This window comes from Hippopotamus amphibius, chromosome 7 (assembly GCF_030028045.1).
Source record: "Hippopotamus amphibius kiboko isolate mHipAmp2 chromosome 7, mHipAmp2.hap2, whole genome shotgun sequence".
Classification (NCBI taxonomy): Eukaryota; Metazoa; Chordata; class Mammalia; order Artiodactyla; family Hippopotamidae; genus Hippopotamus; species Hippopotamus amphibius.
In genome coordinates this window covers 118,084,385-118,104,626 of record NC_080192.1, presented here as the reverse complement: position 1 = coordinate 118,104,626, position 20,242 = coordinate 118,084,385, and the positions used below count along the sequence as shown (strand labels likewise).

The 20,242-nt window shown below is 34.1% G+C and overlaps 1 protein-coding gene across 1 annotated transcript in view; it reads right to left on the bottom strand.

Moving 5' to 3' along the window:
- Window positions 1–958: 958 nt before the first annotated feature.
- HNRNPLL (heterogeneous nuclear ribonucleoprotein L like) overlaps window positions 959–20,242 on the bottom strand; it is a 38,887-nt gene continuing 19,603 nt past the window's right edge. Inside the window, exons 5-13 of the mRNA XM_057743116.1 lie at window positions 19,074–19,170; window positions 18,915–18,987; window positions 14,553–14,624; window positions 9,578–9,795; window positions 6,434–6,555; window positions 5,727–5,928; window positions 5,000–5,057; window positions 4,811–4,909; window positions 959–2,046 (exon numbers count right to left, since the gene is read on the bottom strand). Of these exons, the coding sequence (XP_057599099.1) occupies window positions 1,991–2,046; window positions 4,811–4,909; window positions 5,000–5,057; window positions 5,727–5,928; window positions 6,434–6,555; window positions 9,578–9,795; window positions 14,553–14,624; window positions 18,915–18,987; window positions 19,074–19,170 (997 nt within the window). The 3' untranslated portion in view covers window positions 959–1,990. The remainder of the gene's footprint in view (window positions 2,047–4,810; window positions 4,910–4,999; window positions 5,058–5,726; window positions 5,929–6,433; window positions 6,556–9,577; window positions 9,796–14,552; window positions 14,625–18,914; window positions 18,988–19,073; window positions 19,171–20,242) is intronic.

Sequence of the window (20,242 nt, the reverse complement as noted above, 5' to 3'; positions counted from 1 at the left end):
CCCAACCTACCAACCCATTTACATCTGAAGAATTTACTTGTCACTTTGGTGGGGAGAAAGCATTAACACAGAATTCTTATCTAAAAGTCAATACTACTTAAAGCAAATATAAATTAAATAAGCCCTGTCACCATCCACAGGTTTGTTTCCTAAAATCTTAGGCACAAAATAATCTGTAACACTGACATCCATCTTAATTTTCAGAGGAGGGCAAGGGAAGGAGACAACTATTGCATAAACTCACAAGTTACCTTTTAAAATTAAGACATCAATCTTGCAACAAATGTAGAAAAGCATTTATAGAAGAGGGGAAAAAAGCTTTATTGTAAAGTCAGCTAAACTTAGGTGCACAGCCAGTATCATATATTTCTAGTGCATTCAGAGGTTACCTTTGACATAACTTACTGGGTTCCATGATAAGGGTCTAAAATGCTTCTAGACTTAATTTAAGATTTTCTTATATCTAGAGGGTTAAATGGACACTGGTCCACTGCTGTCAAAATTCAATGAGAAATAAATGTTAATGTGTTTAATTTCTATGTAAACTTTCTAATCAACAGCTCTTAAAATGTTTTAAACCCCTGCATCATTTTTAAAAGGATTAAGGCAAACTGCTTTTTGTTAAAATTCAAAACAAAGCTTTCTGAAAAGATCTAAATGAAACTTCTACATACAAATTTGTTTAAAACTCTCAGGATCACAAAACTGCTATTGACAACTATAGACTTCGCAGTTATTCTAGGTAAATAAAACATATTCTCCCTTCTTTTAGAGGTGAAAATAAAATGGCTAGATCAGTTTTACAATAAAAAAAGCTCTGAACCTGGTAACAGGTGTGTTATAGTATAGTGTCTCAATACGATGCTTAGTCCTTACCTCCTACCTGCCTATGTATGTGATATGTTGCTTCCCCCTCACCAAAAAAAGCAAAAAAAAAAAAAAAAAAACCCGAAAACAAAAAACAAACAAACAAAAAAAAACCAATTCAGGGGGAGAAAGAATGTTTAATAAATGGTATTGAAACAAATAGCTATCCGTTTGGAATAAAAATAAAATTAGATCCTTATACCTTGTACCATGTAGAAAAATACATATATTACTGATGGATTTAAGAGTAAGAAATAAAAATACAAGTACCCAAAATTCTACACATAATTTTAGGGAGTTCACAGACTCCCTAAAGCCCATCCACAGATCTCAGATTATCTAGAAGAGGAATTGTTAATCATAATTTCCATTAAAATTTCAATGCCAAATATCAGACGTGTTTTCAAGATCAAGTCACATGCAACAAATGAAGATGAACACATTAACTCATTATTGTATCTTTATAAAATCTCCAAACTGGAACTAGAAACAGAGGCATGTCAATACAAATGGACAATGACTTAAAAAAAAATACACCAATTTAAATAAGTTTGAGTGCATACTGTACAAGTGTATCCATATGTCTGTTAGCCTCTCAGAAATATAAAATCAGCTAAATCTGTAGTACTTAAAATTTAATATATGCAATGTTATTCTCAAACTTGATTAAAATACTTAATAAATACAAGTTATGTTTAATATGAATAACTGCAACATACTTAAACATCTAAACATATAATAGGAATTCTATAATATTAAAATGCAATACTTTCACCTGCATTAATCTCATACACAATGGAAAAATACTTGCAGATAATTAGCATTAAGAATGCAAATATATTTTCACTGTGGAAGAAAAATAAGATTAGAAATCATATATTTGTGTAATCTACAAGGAAGCTGTAGATAGTCTACATTATGATATTCTATTTAAAATGAAAGCAATTCAGTATTTAAGTTTGCAACAAATTTACTCAAGGCAAAATATTTATTACAGAACAGGATCTTAAATCAAAGTAAGCAAGGCAACATTAGATCAACCATTTTAGTTTTTTTTTTAAATGAAGTGTAGCTTTAAAATTGTAATAAAGGTAAACATAAACTGTAACATGCTCTTCTCTTCTTATAAATGGGATGATGTAGAAAAGCAAAGCTTCAATGTATAGGGATTGGAACCATCTGTAAAAATTAAAAAACAAAGTTAATAGTTCCCTTCATCAAACTTTCATGATTACCTTGAATTAGCAGAGTAAATTATTTCACTTTTTTACAGTACTAGAAGAAGGAAAATTTCTACATAAAGTAAGGGTAAGATTACTTTCGTTCATACCTTCAAGCAGGTAAGCTCCATGGAGGCCGGAACTTTGTTCATTTTTACATGCCTATTGTTCTAAACATTATTTGACACATAGGAGGCTCCCGTAATTTTTTTTAGTGAATTAATCATAGATAAATAGTATCAGGATCAGATTTATCTAAGTCCATCAGCAAAACTCATTTTGCAGAAAATATTACCAATGGTAATTACTCTATAAAAGTTAATTTGAGGACTTCCTAGGTGGCGTAGTGGTAAAGAATCTGCCTGCCAATGCAAGGGACACGGGTTCGAGCCCTGCCCTGGGAAGATTCCACATGCCACGGAGCAACTAAGCCCGTGAAGACCCAACACAGCCAATTAAAAAAAAAAAAAAAGTTAATTCGAATATAACTTGGGAAATGGGATAAGACTGGAATGTATAAGAAGAGATCAATGAGCTGAAGAAGTTCCAGGAGAGCAAGTATTAAATCTCTGGTCATCAACGGGACATATAAATTTTAAAACTGCTTAAAAAAAAAAAAGGTATAATCCACAAAAATACTTCCGTTTTATACATTTCTCTAACTTTTCAGAACAGGCAGAGATAATTCATCAACTGATTATGCACAGAAATAATTCTGGTATCTCAATGTACCACAATTTTAGTATTAAGTTATTGTTCCTTAAGGAAAGAAAAATTCCTATAAAGGAAAAAGCATATGGATCAACAAGAATTTGCAAGACACTGAAGAGGATTAAAATAAGAAATAATTGTACCTGTCTCCAAGGAGTTTACAATTCCTAAACTATCTTGAATATATCTCAAATATACATATAGTCTTTTAAAATTTTCCATCAAAAATTAAGTCTGACTCACTATTTAAAATTCACTTTTGTGACTAAAGGTAAAATGAGAGGAGGTATTCCTGCTTATTTATTTTTTAACTTTTTACTAAGAAAACTTTCAAACATAAAAAAATATATGGGTCAGTATAATGAACATCCACAAAGCTTCAATAATTGCCAACATTTGGCAATCTTAATTCAGCCACCTACTCTCCACACACTTTTGAGGGGCTGGAATGTTTTAAAGCAATTCCTAGATATGTTATTCCACCCACAAATCCTTCAGTGTGCATACTTTTTTCTCCCCCTCCACTATCATTCGTCATCACACCTAATAAAAGCAACAGTAGTTTTTCTCCTATTATTTAGAAAAAGTTTCAACACCCCTTTACATCCAAGACTGAAGTAAATTACATAGCACAAACTCCAAAAGGTAAACACTTGAGTGTTCTTTGCACTGTAAAAAAGAGGCCATTTACCATCACAGAGAGAATAAATGGTGTTACAATTTCATTTCATACAAATTAAAATAATGTGGAATACTACTTTTCATCTATCACATTGCTAAAAATTGAAAGTCTGACATGACTCAGTGCTGGTAAGAGTGTTGGGCAGTTGGCATTTCCACATATCAAAAGTGGTAAACTCGTGTAACCTTTTTAAAGGGCAATCTAGCAACATTCACCAAAATATAAACCTTTATGCTCGCCACTATGAGGAAATTGCCCTACAAATACAAAATGTGCAACTTTAAGGATGTTTATTGCAGTAATAGAAAAACACAATTGGAAACAACCAGTGTTTATCAGTGGGGAAGTGGATAAATCGAATAAACTGTGGTACATCTCTACTAAAAATAGTCTGTGGGGAAAAAAAAGGGGAGAGGATAGCTTTGCATGTGCTGATATAGAGACAGCTCCAAGATATATTAAGTGAAAACGGCAAGGCACACAATAATACGTATAGAAGAACCATTTTGTGTAAGTTTTTAAAGTGTAGATATATATACACTGAGGAGGAGGAATAAAAGGAAAAGACAGAAAGGCTAGAGGTTGTAGAAAGCTTTAACTTTCATTTTGTAGCAGTACGTACTGTTTGAGTTTTTTAACCATATATGTATTTACTGCCTTCTTCTAAAAAGATCAAGAGGATTTAAAAAAAAAAGAAATCAAGAGGAATTCTGGAAGTCAGCCTTCAAGATGGCCCCAGTGCTCCCAAACCTCCTCGTATTCACAGCCCTGTACAGTCTCCTCCTACACCGACCATCTCATGGTTGGTTGGTGTGACCACAAGATCACAGCATAAGTGATGTTATGTCACTTCTGGTATTAGGTTACGAAAGACACTGTGGCTTCTGTTTTGTTGGTCTTTTGCTTTCATTGTTCTTGAATCACTCATTAGGAAGGAAAAGAGCTACCACGAAATGGCCAATGTGGCTTGAATGTCCCTACAAAGAACCACATGAGTGAGCATGGAAGTGGATTTTCCAGCCCCCAGTTGTAAGACGTGAAGTGGCTGCAGATTATAGCTGACTGCAGCCTCATGACAGACCCTGAGTCAGAATTATGCAGCTAAACTGATCCTCAGAAACAGTAAGATAACAAATGTTTGCTGTTTTAAGCTGCTAAATGTTGCGATAATCAACTAATCAGCAATAGGGATTTGAAAAGGGATTCATGTGCCTTTTTAAAATTCGAACTTCTCTGTATTAAAAAGAAAACTAATAAATATTATTTTTAATTATCATCAATGTTTCTGATGGTAACTCCCATTGAATAATTATAACACAATTTTACTTACTTGGAACTCTTATCTGGTAGTGATTTAGTGCTGTGAGGGCTTCTACTGCATCAGTTTTGCATTCCCATTCTAAAAGCCCAGAAAGTGTTTTGGCAGAAGCTAAAACAAAACAAAGAAACACAAATCCAGTTGCTATTTGCTTATCATCAAATTAACCAGGAAACTTAAAAAGAGGAAATGTATACTTACGTTTTGCATCAAACACTTTATATTTGATGAATGTAAGAACTTCATGGTCATTACACAACTGTCAAAGAAATGTAAAACCCCATTAAAAATACAGCCAAAATAAGATTCCTACCCTTTTCTTCTCCCCAGAAAGTAAACTTTATGTTAGCATTTAAGTTTTGAGTATGCCATGAATGAATTAAATCAAATGTTTTTAGATTAATGCGCTGCATGAGAAAATCAATTAAAATAGTGCTAACCTATAAGCTATGTATATAATTTTAGTGCTGTACAATAAAACCAAGATTTGTAACCAAAATATACATTCTCAGAGCTGACCAGGGTTTGCTGAGTACCTAAGGTAGGGAGCAGTGTTCCAGAAAAACCAGTTCTTTTCTGAAGCACTTCCTACAGTTAGGGAAAAATGCAGGGGTATATAAAATTTTGTTATGGCTGAGATTTAAGGACATGGTAAAAGAACTTTCTGAATGCAGGACTAAGGGTACCTCATTCTAATTCCAGCCCTCAAAAAGACTGAGCCACAAAACAACAAAAGACCAGTGAAGGATGGAGGCCAGTAAAATATAATGGTCAAAGGATGAACTATATTAAGTACCAAATAAGTAACAGAATACTAATAATATCAAAAGCAGATGGACAGAGTAAGACTTTAAAATGATGCTAAAATATGACATATTTTAAAAGAGGAAACAGGAACACTCGCCACAATTTGTATTCCAGTGCCTACCTTTGTGAAGGTCTCTTCTGTGACACACAATGGAACATTATAATAATGAAGCACACACGAGGGCGGCTGGATTATATTCTTAGATGCTTGGCCAGCACTTGTGAAGCGATTATTTTTGCTCATTGCAAAATCCTTGTAGCTACTTGTACCATCCTCCAGCTCAAATATTTGACTTGGAACAACTGAATGTTGTTTAGACACACTAAAGATTGGAAAGGAAAGAGTATAGACCATACCTTTGTTAGATAAAAAGCAGCAAGTAGGCAGTCTCCAAATGTTAACATATATGCCTGCATCAATCTTAACAAAAAAAGCACATGTAGCCATTTAAATACAGTTCAACTATTTACTATTTTGAATATGTATTTAATATTGAAATTTAGTTTGAGTTATAATCAATCACTCTTACAGTTTAGACATCACTTAGAAAGAAAAATCTATTGAATATATTTTCATGTTAGAAATCTGTAATAAAAAAACTTGCTCATTTGAACATGCTGTTTTATGATCATAAAACTAAAACTAGGTGTAAGTAATATGGAAAATCTAAATTATATGACCTGAAATATAGTGATGTCTAAAATAACATCACTATAGCTGCTAGTTTCAGGTGTGCCCTCAGTTACATTAAAATATTCTGAAATGGAAATTAATGTCTCTAATAAAAAGGATAAATACTTGAAAAATTTACCACTTAAGATAATTACCAAACGTTAAGTCTTTTCCCAAATAACTTGACATTGTTAAGATGTGTGACAGCTCTTTCTACAGCGTACTCATCACCCATTTCTACCAGTGCTGTACCAGGAATGGTCTTCATAAATTTTACCTGTAAATACAAAATCCCCAAAAGGTGAACATTTAATTCCCTTTTACAGTAAGACGATTTCTAAAAGATAACATAAGTGGTTGATGTTAAATAAAGAAAATCACCTGGAATCTTCACTTTATTCTGTTTTGCTATTAGACACTCTTAACTCTCATCAAAATTCAATAAAGTTTAAAAGGAAGACAACAATTTTATTGCACAGCACACTGAAGAAGAGCATAGGCTTACCCTGACTCTGTTATTTATTAACTGTGTGATTTGAGGCAATTCACTTCTCTGAGCCACAGATTTCCTTATAAATAGCAGATAATTATAACATTTGGCAGGACTCATCAATATTTATTCACTCAGTAAGTATTTATTAAGTGCCTAATATGTTTTAATAATTATGCACTGTGCTAGGTACTGGGGATTTAATAGCAAACATTCTAGGCACAGTCTTCTTAAAGTTTATATCCCAGTAGGTAGGTAAGAAATTTAGAAGTAAATAATAATTACCAACTATTCAGAGTGCTATTTATTGCTTTAAGCAATAAACAAGATACTACATAAGAAATAATACAAGATGGCCTTGAGATAGCATTGCCAGTAGGAAGGCTTGGGCAAGGTAGGGGCAGTTTGAAAAATGGGCAATACTTCACAAGTTTTCATGACATCTTTGACATAAGCCATACTTATTCTCTTATATTATTTCAATTCTAGTATATAATGCTGTAAGGGTTAGATGGGATAAAGTATGACTATCTTTCAGCATAGTGCCTATGCCTTGGAAAGTCCCAAAATAGCTATTAAGTACCACTGACATTAATAACACATTGCACATACTTCCTTCTTATCTGTTAACCTCAAGGAGTAGTGGGGAAGTATTTTTACAACAAATGCAACATAGCATTTATATTTATCACTGCAACTATCAATCTTAAAGGGCTAGCCTAGTATTTTTATACTACACCTGTACTTGAACAAAACTCAGTTATAGCAAGACTTTTCAGCTTTATTTGAAATCAATTGTCTTCCTGTGGGCAAAATTTCTCTCCCATGATTTAATCCAACAACATTCTATAAATATAATAGTGACTAAATATGTATATGAAATATGTAGTTCTTATACTGGTAAATCTCAAAAAAAAATTAGAAAAAATTATATATAGATCTTTAAAGGATTATGATGGCTTGATTTTAATGTATCGATTAAAACTTTAAATTTTTTGAAGTGTAGAGACCAGAACTGTTCAAATAACATACAGAAAATTTAAGTTTCATTAGAAAGTGATTTGGGTTTCTGAATCACAAGGCAATTAGTTCAAAACACAAAAGACAACAATCTAAAGATGCTGATTAAACTGCCTGATTCCAGTTGTCTACAAATGTGAAAAGCACCAACAGAAAAGTAACGCTATGTAAATAAGGTTAAAATATACATTAAAGCACATTTAGTTATCAAGTATGCAGTTCCTAAATCTTAGCTAAAACACCCAGGTATCTAAGATAAATATCTATGTGGAAGAAGTCTGAACTACTTTTCCCAATGTTGCTGAATCTGTCCCACATATTCTTCGCTAGTCATATAAGCAGAAATATCCCATGTTATATCCCCTAAGCCAAATGTGGAATTTTCTTTCTTTTTTTCTTTCTTTCTTTTCTTTTTCAATGTGGTCAAGTAGTTAGGTAGAGGAAATTCTTTTTTCAGAGATTTTCCAAGTTGCTGTCTCAGATCAAGGAGGCTTTAGCATTAATGAACTAAGAACTCAGAGTAGCAACTCCACACTCCCCCTCCCACACACGTATGACTCACACATTGTACTTTTTTATTGCTGTGAAAAGAATACTAAAATCGCTTAAAACAGAGAAAAATAACATTACTACAGTATTGAAACTCAAATTAGCAAATATATCAAACAACTACAAATCATTTCCCCAGTTAAATTTTCCACGATTCTTTCAGAAATAGTTTAGAATATACTTTGTGACAGTGACTATTCTAAGTGTGTGTGAGATATCAATAAATAAAGCATCATAGATCTGGGGAAACCACAGAATTATCTGATGAAAATAAAGTTACAATTTTAAAGATCTTCAAAATGTGTGAAATTTAAATATTTTGCTACTTTTTGAGTGTAAGCCTCCAGACAGAAAGTTTTGGACACATTCTATCAAAGTGGATCAGTTTCAAATACTGATTGAGGTTAAAGTATGTTGTTCCTCAGAAGATACTAGAACTCTGTAGCATTTGGAAGGCAAATATATGAATCTAGAACTCTCCTAAAAATTCATAGTTATGGTCAAGCTCTGAGACATGTTTATATATACCTAGCTCCAAGAAAGTAACTGTTCTTTCAAAATTCCACAGTTCAACATGTTAAATGCTAGAATATCTTTGAAATGATTTAAAAATGTATAGGCTTGGACTTCCTAGATGGCGCAGTGGTTAAGAATCCGCCTGACAATGCAGGGGATACGGGTTCGATCCCTGCCCCAGGAAGATACCACATGCCACGGAGCAACTAAGCCCATGCACCACAACTTTTGAGCCTTAGCTCTAGAGCCCTTGAGCCACAACTACTGAGCCCACGTGCCGCAACTAATGAAGCCCACGCGCCTAGAGCCTGTGCTCCACAACAAAAAAGCCACAATGAGGAACCCGCGCACCACAATGAAGAGAAAGCCCCCGCTCGCCGCAACTAGGGAAAGCCCATGTGCAGCAACGAAGACCCAACGTAGCCAATAAAATAAATAAATAATAAATAAGGACTTCTATTTATATTGGCAATTTTAAAAGTATTTTTAGTACCAACACCCTATTCAGATCACTTACCTACAAAAAAACAATTTCTAGAATTCCCACCTAATGAATTTTTAGCTTATGTGGATCACTAACTGAAAGAATGTGCATGTTCCTAAATACAATAAGACACATATATTTGCAGCCTTTGCAGATTTTCCTACTACATATCCTAGCAAAAGAAGCTAATATAAAATGCAGCTTAAAAAAATAAATAATTCTTTTTTAAATGAAACTTACCTTTTCAATATTTCCATATAAGCAGAATAGGTTGAAGACTCTTGAACAATTCATCTTTAGTTGATGTAATCCACTAACCATTACAACTGAACCAGAAGGATTTCCTCCATGCATATAAGAGGAAGAAGCCTGCGGTAACGGATAGGCAACAAGCTCAGGTGTATCTCGAGAGCCCATTCTGTAACGACTTGGTAAAGGTAATAATGGACCATGGGATCCTATTATAAAAAACAAAACAAAACAAAACACAACTTTAGCACATACACTTCACCACACACAAAAACAAACTCTTAATATTAACTAGGATGATGTATATCCAAGGAAAACTCAAACGTATGAATATTCAAATATAACCTGTGGGAATTAACAAAGATGTATATTTATTTGCACCAGATCCAATACACGCTGACCTGCACACACCTGCATGCACCAGGCTTTAAGTCCTTATTTTTAAAAAATAGTAGTTTAACAAAAAAGTACCTAAGATCAGGCTACAGACAGAGGAGGAATCAGTGTATAACTCTGGGCCACAATTATACCTCAAACTAAAAAAAAAACCTTCTGCCAACATCTTCTGGAGGATAGTACAATAAAATCTACAGTGAAATCTAGTGAACTATATACAGATATAACAAAAAGAACATCTTTAGTACCACTGAAAAGCTGTCCCCTTGAATATATTTTACTGTTAATGTACTTTCAGGTTAGTATTTTATTCCCCTGACTAAATTAAACCCTAGATTTAGCTAATAACCTCCCCACAGACTCAGAGGTGTCATTATGCAGAAACTTCCATTTTTTGAAACATCATCAAGAATCCAGAAGAAAACAATGCTTGAGTATCTGAAACTGCTGTCACAGAAACACACACAAATCTATGTCTCTTATACTAAGAATCTTTATTAAGAATCAACTTGCTAAGCTGCTGCATAACACAGGGAGATCAACTGGATGATGGGTGATGACTTAGAGGGCTGGGGTGGGAAGGGTGGGAAGGAGTCACAGGAGGGAGGGGATATAGGGATATATGTATCAATGCAGCTGATTCACTCTGTTGTACAGCAAAAACTGGCACAACAGTGTAAGGTAATTATATTCCAATAAAGAGCTGAAAAAAAACCCAGATGAATGGATAAAGACATGGTACATATATACAATGGAATATTACTCGGCCATAAAAAGGAACGAAATTGGGACATTTGTAGAGATATGGATGGACCTAGAAAGTGTCATACAGAGTGAAGTCAGAAAGAGAAAAACAAATATCATATATTAAGAGACACAGATGTAGAGAACAAACATATGGACACCAAGAGGGGAAAGTGGGGGTTGAGACTGGGGTGGGATGAACTGGGAAATTGGGACTGCCATACATGCATTACTAATAAGAAAAAAGATATCAAATTGTACACTTTAAATATATCCAGTTTATTGTATGTCAATTATATCTCAATAAAAGTTCTTAAAAAAAAAAAAGAATCAACTTGCTAACTCCAGAGTAGTTCTAAACAACTTTAATTTATCCTGTTTTCCCATCCATAACAGATTAGAAGTAACAGGAAAAACAAAGCTAGAGTGAATGAAATAGATGGGAATGAGGGAGTCTGGAGAAACTGTGATACTAAAAGTCTGCATAGGGCACATTTACAGTAGCAAGAAGAGAGGCATAAGAACTCAGAAGAAGCAACTAAGATGGAAATATGTAACTCAAAAATATAAACCCACACATCTTAGGCACTTCTGAGTCAGTGATTATAGAAGCATACTCTGGGATGCATACAAAGATTGTCCTGGTATGCAAGAAACCAATCCAAAACCCAAGTTCTTTCCTCATTTCTCAAGAAGTAAAGAATATGTAATGCTAGTGGCTTTCATTTTTATGTAAGACTAAGGGACACTTACCTATTGAGTTACTAAGAACTACTACTATACTTTGGTATCATAGCACATTAATACAGCTTATGTGGACTCCAATTCAGTATTCTAAATGTAGCTGCCATTCATAACAACACAGCAACACTACCACTGAGCACATGCAAATATAGTGTGAATTCCTGCAATTTTATGGAGTCATACTTTATCAATACATCATCATCACTGTTGCCTTAAATTGGTCATGGTTTTCAACTGCTCTTATTGTTGATAATCTAGTTTATCAAAACAATCAATATAGCTCATGGTGAGTTACTTGTTAGTAATTATATATATTTTGGCCTATAATTTAGACTATTATAAATACACTGGGGTCAAATATCAATCATTCTTACCCCTACTGCAAAAATGCACATACATATTATACTCCACCCAGCCCTACCCCCACTACTACCATTTGCTTATACAGTAATGACACTGTACTATTATCACTAAATTTTTTCACAGAAAGTGGAAAAATGTACAGTAGATGGGCAGTAGAAACTTCCACTCTGCTTAAGCTGACCAAGGTCCAAAAACTCTCGTGATCCATGGCCACAGGCAACAATTAAATGCAGTGAGAAAGAATACCTGATATCTGTAGTTATGACACTGAGCCGCCAGGATTAAATTACGTTACTTACACTATTTAAATTGTTATCTACATTAAGAAGATGGGGGAAGAGTCTCTTAAAAGCTTTCTATACTAAATAGTTCATGCAAAAAGTTTTGGTACTTCAGGTTTTAAAAAATTCACTTATAAGGAAAAATGCTACATAAGTGGCATTTTGAACATTTTGAAGGCCTTTCCCATCTTTGACACTTTAAAAATCTTTGGTCTAGGAACCATATCCAAAGATGCTAACAATTAATATGCAAATGTTTCTTGTGCTCAGAGCAAACAAATCTGTGCATTATTCTTTGCCACTTTTCAAATATGGGGGCTTCTATCAGTTCATCTCACATGGCTGGGCTTCCCAAATTAAAAGATTTAAAGAATTCTGAAAGCATAGATTTATATTGCTATAAAAAACTAGCGAATAAATTTAATCTATTAAATAAACTTTTTCTATTCCTTCTTTCCCACACACTATCATAAAGGAAAAGCCACCTATAATATGACACCAAAATGCAAATTAACCTATTCTGCTGAACTGCTGATCTAAAGGGACACAGCTATGACATGAAGCATTTGTAAGGAGGCTCAATAGCACGATCACCCACTGCAATCTTTGCTTTTTCCCCAATTTCCTTATCATACTTCTCTCCTCAATCAATCTTTATTTATCACTATCTCCTATATCCTATGCTTCTTGCTTCCCTAGGAAAGTAGAACAGATTTTCCTGAGTTAAACGTTTCAGTGAACATAGCTCAGAATGGATGCCCCTACACAATCCCACAACCATTCTTCCTCAGCAGGACTCTCCAGAACCTGAATGATCCCTATTTAACAAATGTCATTCCAAAGAATTTTGCACCTTTCTTTAAGTAAGCTTACATTTTAAAATTTATACGCAAACACACACACATACAAACACCACTAAATAAATTAGGGCATGAAACTGACAAAGAATTTCACAATAGGCTTTTAGGAAATATAAAGTTCTTCTAGGGAATATAACATTCTTGTTTTCCAATCTTTCTTATTAAGTGAAGACAAACCTGAAAAGCCATACTGAGAAAACGGTCGGTGTCAACATGACTACAGTAGAGTTCTTTCTCCTTCATTTATATGTTCACAAATTTTTCTAACCCTCTTTGGCAGAACATTTAACCAATTTTTGGTCTTAAGCTGACTGCCATGACACATTTATATACAACTCTACAACTATACTACAAACTTTGATTAGCTATTCATTTGAAACCCTCCATTATACAATGCACCACAGATTCCTAATAAGTGTTTCTTTACTGCAGGATCCAACTACTTGTGAGACCATATTTAATATTTACTCTGTTAAAGAAACTACTAATAAAAATGATCAAGAAACACACTAAAACGACTGTAGCAAGATTTTCATTCTATACCACACTTATTGTTTTGACATAACATGGCGATTGTTTCAAAATCTCTTCTGCAATACAGACTTACCATAGAAACTTGAACAAATACACGCATACACACGTGCACACACACAGGTGTAATAAATTCCTGGAGTTCAAATAAAGACACTAGGGAATAAGCTAAAACTCACCACTAAGAATGGTCATCAAACATGTATACAATTTGAAAACATTTTGGACAACAGGAAACACTGGTGGCTTTTCGATAATAAATCCCAAGAGTACAACATAGCAATTTCTATTTTCTACCACTTCCAATAGTACTTCTAATTGTACTTCAACTGTAAACCACAGAACAGGTGGGGTCAATAACTACTGCTAAACACTAAAAAAATATTCAGAAACACAGAACTTACAACCAGTTTAAACTTTTATCAATAACAATTCTCAACATCTACTTACAACGACAACAGTCTTATACCTAACTTTTTCCAGGGGAAGATTATCATTCTAGGTTTCATAATCTTAACTGATCAACACAGCAAACATTAAAACTCAGAAGTTTTTAAAAAAGAATTAAATGCAAATTTAACCAAAGCTGAAGCACCAACTGTAGAACTAAATTAAGGATCTAAACAAAAACATGTTTCCTTTTCAACAAATATTCCATTCTCTCTGCCTTTTATTACCCTAAATTCTTCTTTGCTCATAATTGCTAGAATGGAAGAAAATACTCTTACTGAGCTATAGTTCTTTTTGGTCCTCTAACAGACCAAAACTCATTACTAATCAAAACCAAAACAAAACAAAATGGTAAAAAAGCTTTCAATCCCAAACAACAGCTCTCAGTTATCTCAAAGATTATGTGATATAACAACAGCCTAAGAAAACAAAGGATTTTGGACAACTCCTTTGGAGTACATTTATAAGAGACTGATCCCATAAACCAAGTTGGGTGAGCAGTTAAAACAGAGACAAGAATTGTGCCATTCTTCATCAGAAATGCAAAAATTCTAATAGTTTGTCTATACTACCTTCCTTCTGCCTTGACAAACTTACCATAGCCATCATGTCTAAACGAAGAAGGGTGTTCTCCCAGAATGGCTTGTCTCTGGCGACCCTTTCCTCTATCTGACACAAAAGTAGAAACATGGTTTTAACAATTTTGACTCAAGTATGTAACAGAGTTCTCACATGGGAAACACCCATTCAAAACATCCATTACAATTCATAAGAGAAATGTGATTCCTGGATAACGTTAAACATCCATTCATATCCAATTTAAATACAAACACCAAAAGTTTAAGAAAATAATTCTATCTAACAAATTCCACTTAACTTGAAAATATCTTTTTGGCAAATGCCAAATACAATCACACTTTCAAATTTAAGGAAAGAATGGATACTTTTCAGAAAGTGATGTACACAATGCTAGAGCTTGACATTGTACAGAAGCTTTTACCAATACATGTCTTTAAAACAAGCTTTAAGTGCAGTACTTTTGAAAGACAGTACCTGATGCATACTATTAGCTTCAACAGCAACACATTTTCAAAGTGGGCTTCTTTCAAGAAGTTCAGCATAAGCCAACAACAACCTGTATTACATGGTTTCACAATCAGTAAACACAGAGTATTTTGTATGTATATACACATATTTACAAACACCTACTGACTTGAGAGCTGGAAATTTTCACATCACTGGCCCACACTGTATCATGGATTGGCCATTGTCTATAGACCTTAACACCAGGCAGAACTAGAAGCACCCCCCAAAGTTTAAATATGCCAAGTTAAACCTAACCAAGGGGGCTACATTATTGGACGAGAGTACTACAATACTCCTAAAAGATAATTTTTATGCTAACTACATTTTTAGGAAAGGTATGCCAATTTTCCCAAATCTGAGACAGCAATAAAAAAATTACTTGTTTCTAAAATAGCACTCCCTATATGTTAGTAAATTTTAAAAATCATTGTATAATATTTTGAGAAAGTTTGCTGATCAAATTATGGTGTTCAGTAAGACTTTTTTTTAAATGTATCTTAAGAGTTTGGTCATTCTAATCTTTGAAAATTCAAAGAGAAAGGCTTTCTACATATCCTTAGTCACCTAAACAAATGAGGTTTATGGGAGATGAGAAATATTTAAATTTTCACTTCAGTCTCCAGAATTACTGTTTTCATTACCTGTTCCAAGTTATCACAGCACTGAAAGGGACCTAGAAGGTCATCTAGTTCAACTTTTATTCAGTGTATATATTCTCTTTACATCATCCCAGAGACCATCAATTGGGACCATCTAGCCTCTGCTTACCCAACACTGGTTACAAGGTACTCACTACTTTCCCTTACACATTTTCAGTTAGTCCTAAATAATGAGAAAGTTAATTTCTATATTGTATAGAAATTTGTCCTCCACATATATTCTACTCCATTTAGGGCCTCCCAGCTTTACTCATTACTTAGTCTTTCTTCAAAAACCCTTTCAAATGCTTAGAAGTTATTATGATCCTCCATTTCCCCAAAGTCATTTCTTCTTCAGTCTAAACATTCACAGTTCCTTTCCTCATTACATGGCTTCCAGCATCATCATTTAAGTCTCACTCCTCTTCAATCAATTCAGTCTGCTATTCCGTTCTGCTAACATTCCTCTGCTTAAGCATGCCACCAAATGCTAAATATAAGTCCTTAACTGATCTAAGAATCTCAAACCAAAACCACCATGAAGTCATCATGGCTTAGTTTTATTGATATAGTTAACTGTGTGCTATAAAGGAAAGAGCACTGAATTGGGAATCATAAGATTTCAACTTAACTACTAATTTGCTATATAATCATAGAAACAATCTTCATTCATAAAATGAAGGAGTTAGAGTAGATGATCTCCAGGGTATCTTTCAGCCAAACATTAACATTATTTCTCTTTAATAATTTCTCTTCATAATATATTTGTTGTAACAATTTATCTTCAACAATTCTCTTTATTGGAAGCATTCACAACCTAATATAAGGTAACATAAAGAAATGTGAGGAAGAGTCAAACAAACATTGACTATTTCAGTCTATAAATTGTGGTTTGTAACCTTTCATGGAAGCAATCTGAAATCCGATGGAAGCTGTTGACCTTTCCTCCCCCCAAAAGAAGCACACATACACAAGTCGTGCTTAACATTTCTGGAGGGGTTCTCTGGAGTCTAGGCTATGAATTCTTTGCACTAAAATGTAATTTGAGATGAAAAGAACTTTTTGAAATGAAGTTACATTTATAAAGTCACTTTTTTTGGTAGAAAAAGTTACAATTTAATATCAACTTGAGTAGAAGCTGAAGTCACTACAAAAACAAAAACTGCTATATGATATTTGCTATACAAATATCTATAAGCAACTAGAAAACAAGAATAGTTTTCCCTTGAAAGCATAAGTAACTAAAACTCTGTTTTATCTCCTTTAATTATATTTCCCTATTTAAATATCTACCTTACACATTTATAGACTTTTCTGATTGTTAATTCCTTGTATAAAAAAATCTAAGCTGGCGTTTGTAAAATTTAGACCTTTTAAAAGAATAGATATAAAAACTATTAAAATAAGCATACTATAAATGTTTTAAGAGACATTAAGAGAATTGAAACCAAAACTATTTCAAATGAGTTTTTAAAAAAAAACAAAACTGAATGTTCAGTAACTGTAACTTGAGAGAAGTGAGAGATTTCTCATCAACCACTTGTTCTATTGTTTGAGTACTAAGGCTTTGTTTTTCAATACTGTATTCAACTGTACCAAGCCTATGCCAAGCAGATTTCTGTGAGTAGTGAAAAACGCGGGGTCCAGACAAAGCTGCACTACCAAACAAACCTGATTGCAACCCCATGAATAAGGCAAGGTCACTTCCTGAGAACTAAGAATTCAAGGGGCCAGTCATCCAAAAGTCCTAAATATTTGAACATGCAAAGGATCACCTCATTGTCTCATTTTTTTCTTTTGGCAAGAGTACATGCACTATGGAGTCCCTACTGCCCAAGATATTTTGGATGCCATAAAAATTTTCCCTAGTCTATTGACATCTACAGACATACTCATCTTGGTTTTTCCAACACATGATTCAAACACTGATATTGTAGTTGAGATGTAGCCAATACTGCAGCCCCCTTGTTTTTACAAGATCCACATTTTGATTTGTATATTCCAGAATTGCCACACAGTTAGTTGAACAATTTTATCAGTCAAACCTATGCTCACGAAATCTAGCATTTATAAGTTATAGGTGAAAATGCATCTCAAATGAAATGTTCCTATTTTCAGATTTATCAAGTTTAAATATATTTTACCTTGAACAAACATGGTATTTTCACCTACATTTGAAATGTCAGAATTTCTAGTTACACAAATTAACATGAGTGATAACCTTAAATTGTTACAAAAAGTGACAACTTATAAACAGCCACTTCACAAAAATCAAACCACACAGAAAATCGTCTTTTACATATAATGCATCTTTTCATTATTATGTTATTCTATTCAATGTCCACAATTGAGGGGGGAAAAAAAACAAAAATAGTAAACTTAAGTGCAGCAAGTATGCACCTTTCTAATCCTTTTATCTTTAATATCTGTGTGGATTGGTTGAGCATTATAATTCCCAAGACCTGCAGATAAATTGGCCCTGGTTATTTGTCAATTAACAATTTGAATCTAAGCTGCTAACAATTACAGCAACGGGCATTAAGATTTACAACATTGTAGATAAAATCTAGTATCCGTCAGTGAAAAGTTTTAAATTCTACAACTGAAACCTTAAGGGAAATCAAACCAATATATACAGACAACTTGAATAAATGGGCACAGTCTATCATGGTATTCATCCCATGCAAGTCTGAAGTACTGTTAAGTGTCCTCCTTTAAAAACTTGGGGTGATGGTGCATGCAGTATGCAGTCAAGGTGAATTGCAAGTCTGAGTTTTTCAGAGGGCTTTTTGCTGATGCCGATGTTGTGCATGATGAAGTGTAGAGTCAGCCTGCTGGAGTCCTCTATCCTTCTTAATGCCTCGTCCAGCTTGGGGGAAAAGTCCTTTCCATAGAGAAGCAGTGTGCAAGTCTGCAGTTTGTAAGGAATATTCTGAATCAGTTTCCTCTCCTCCAAAGAGAGAGAGCTGCTTGGAGAAATGCAAGTCCTTGAACTGCGCGCGTGCCTGTATGTGTGGGCTCCTTGTTGAACTAAATATAAATAACTCAGTACATACCAGTAGGGGGCACTAATGTTCAAGGTTCTTTTCCAGCATTACAAGGCCTTTTGCAACAAAAGCGTCACCAACAAGATTTTCATTTGAATGAACTAGCTCATCTCAGGAAAAAGGAATCTAACTGCATGTAAAAATTTGACAGCAGATGTAAGTACATCTAAAATGCATAAAATACTTACCTCGTCTTCCCAAATATGGTTTAGTGTAGTCCCAACTGTCATTGTCATTCCTAATAACATTTAGACGAGTTGGCTGTTAAGATTAAAAAGAAAGTAAGTTCAAATTGTATATCCAAAGTATAAATATTTCTTTGGCAAATGCTGAAAAAAAATATTTACCCTTGCATATTCAATTTTTAGTGTGCAACATCCAGCATATATATCTGCTCCATTAAGTGCTGCTTTAGCTTTCTGGGCACAAAGGACTGATTCAAACGTAGGCTTTATTAAGGAAATTTGGTTTGAGCTGTCCAAAATTTATCATTACCCACTCCATAAGAAATGGATTGAAAAAAATCAGAAATAACTTTCTCACTTCTGAAAATGCTTTACCAAATAAAATTTCTAGATGAATTTTAGTAGGAGAATTTATTTTAAGATCAAGGATACTGAAGAGGACAGACAGCAGTATCAAGCAGTATCAGCAGTATTTCATCCTGTGGAACTGAAAACCACAGCCACAGAAAGATAGAGAAATGAAAAAGCAGAGGACTTTGTACCAGATGAAGGGACAGGATAAAACCCCAGAAAAACAACTAAATGAAGAGGAGATAGACATCCTTCCAGAAAAAGAATTCAGAATAATGATGGTGAAGATGATCCAGGACTTTGAAAAAAGACTGGATGCAAAGATCGAAAAGTTTACCAAAGACCTAGAAGAATTAAAGAGCAAACAAACAGAGATATGCAACACAATAACTGAAATGAAAAATACACTAGAAGGAACCAATAGCAGATTAACTGAGGCAGAAGGGCGAATAAGTGACCTGGAAGACAGAATGGTGAAAATTACTGATGTGGAAAAGAATAAGGAAAAAAGAATGAGAAGAACTGAAGACAGCCTAAGAGACCTCTGGGACAATGTTAAATGCACCAACGTTCGCATTATAGAGGTCCCAGAAGGAGACGAGAGAGAGAAAGGACCTGAGAAAATATTGGAAGAGATTATGGTTGAAAACTTCCCTAACATGGGAAAGGAAATAGCTACCCAAGTCCAGAAAGTACAGAGAGTCCCAGGCAGGAGAAACCCAAAGAGAAACACACCAAGACATATAGTAGGCAAACTGACAAAAATTAAAGACAGAGAGAAGTTATTAAAAGCAACAAGGGAAAAACAACAAATAATATACAAGGGAACTCCCATAAGGTTAACAGCTGATCTCTCAGCAGAAACTCTGCAAGCCAGAAGGGAGTGGCACGATATATTTAAAGAGATGAAAGGGAAGAACCTACAACCAAGAATACTCTACCCAGCAAGGATCTCATTCAGATTTGACGGAGAAATCAAA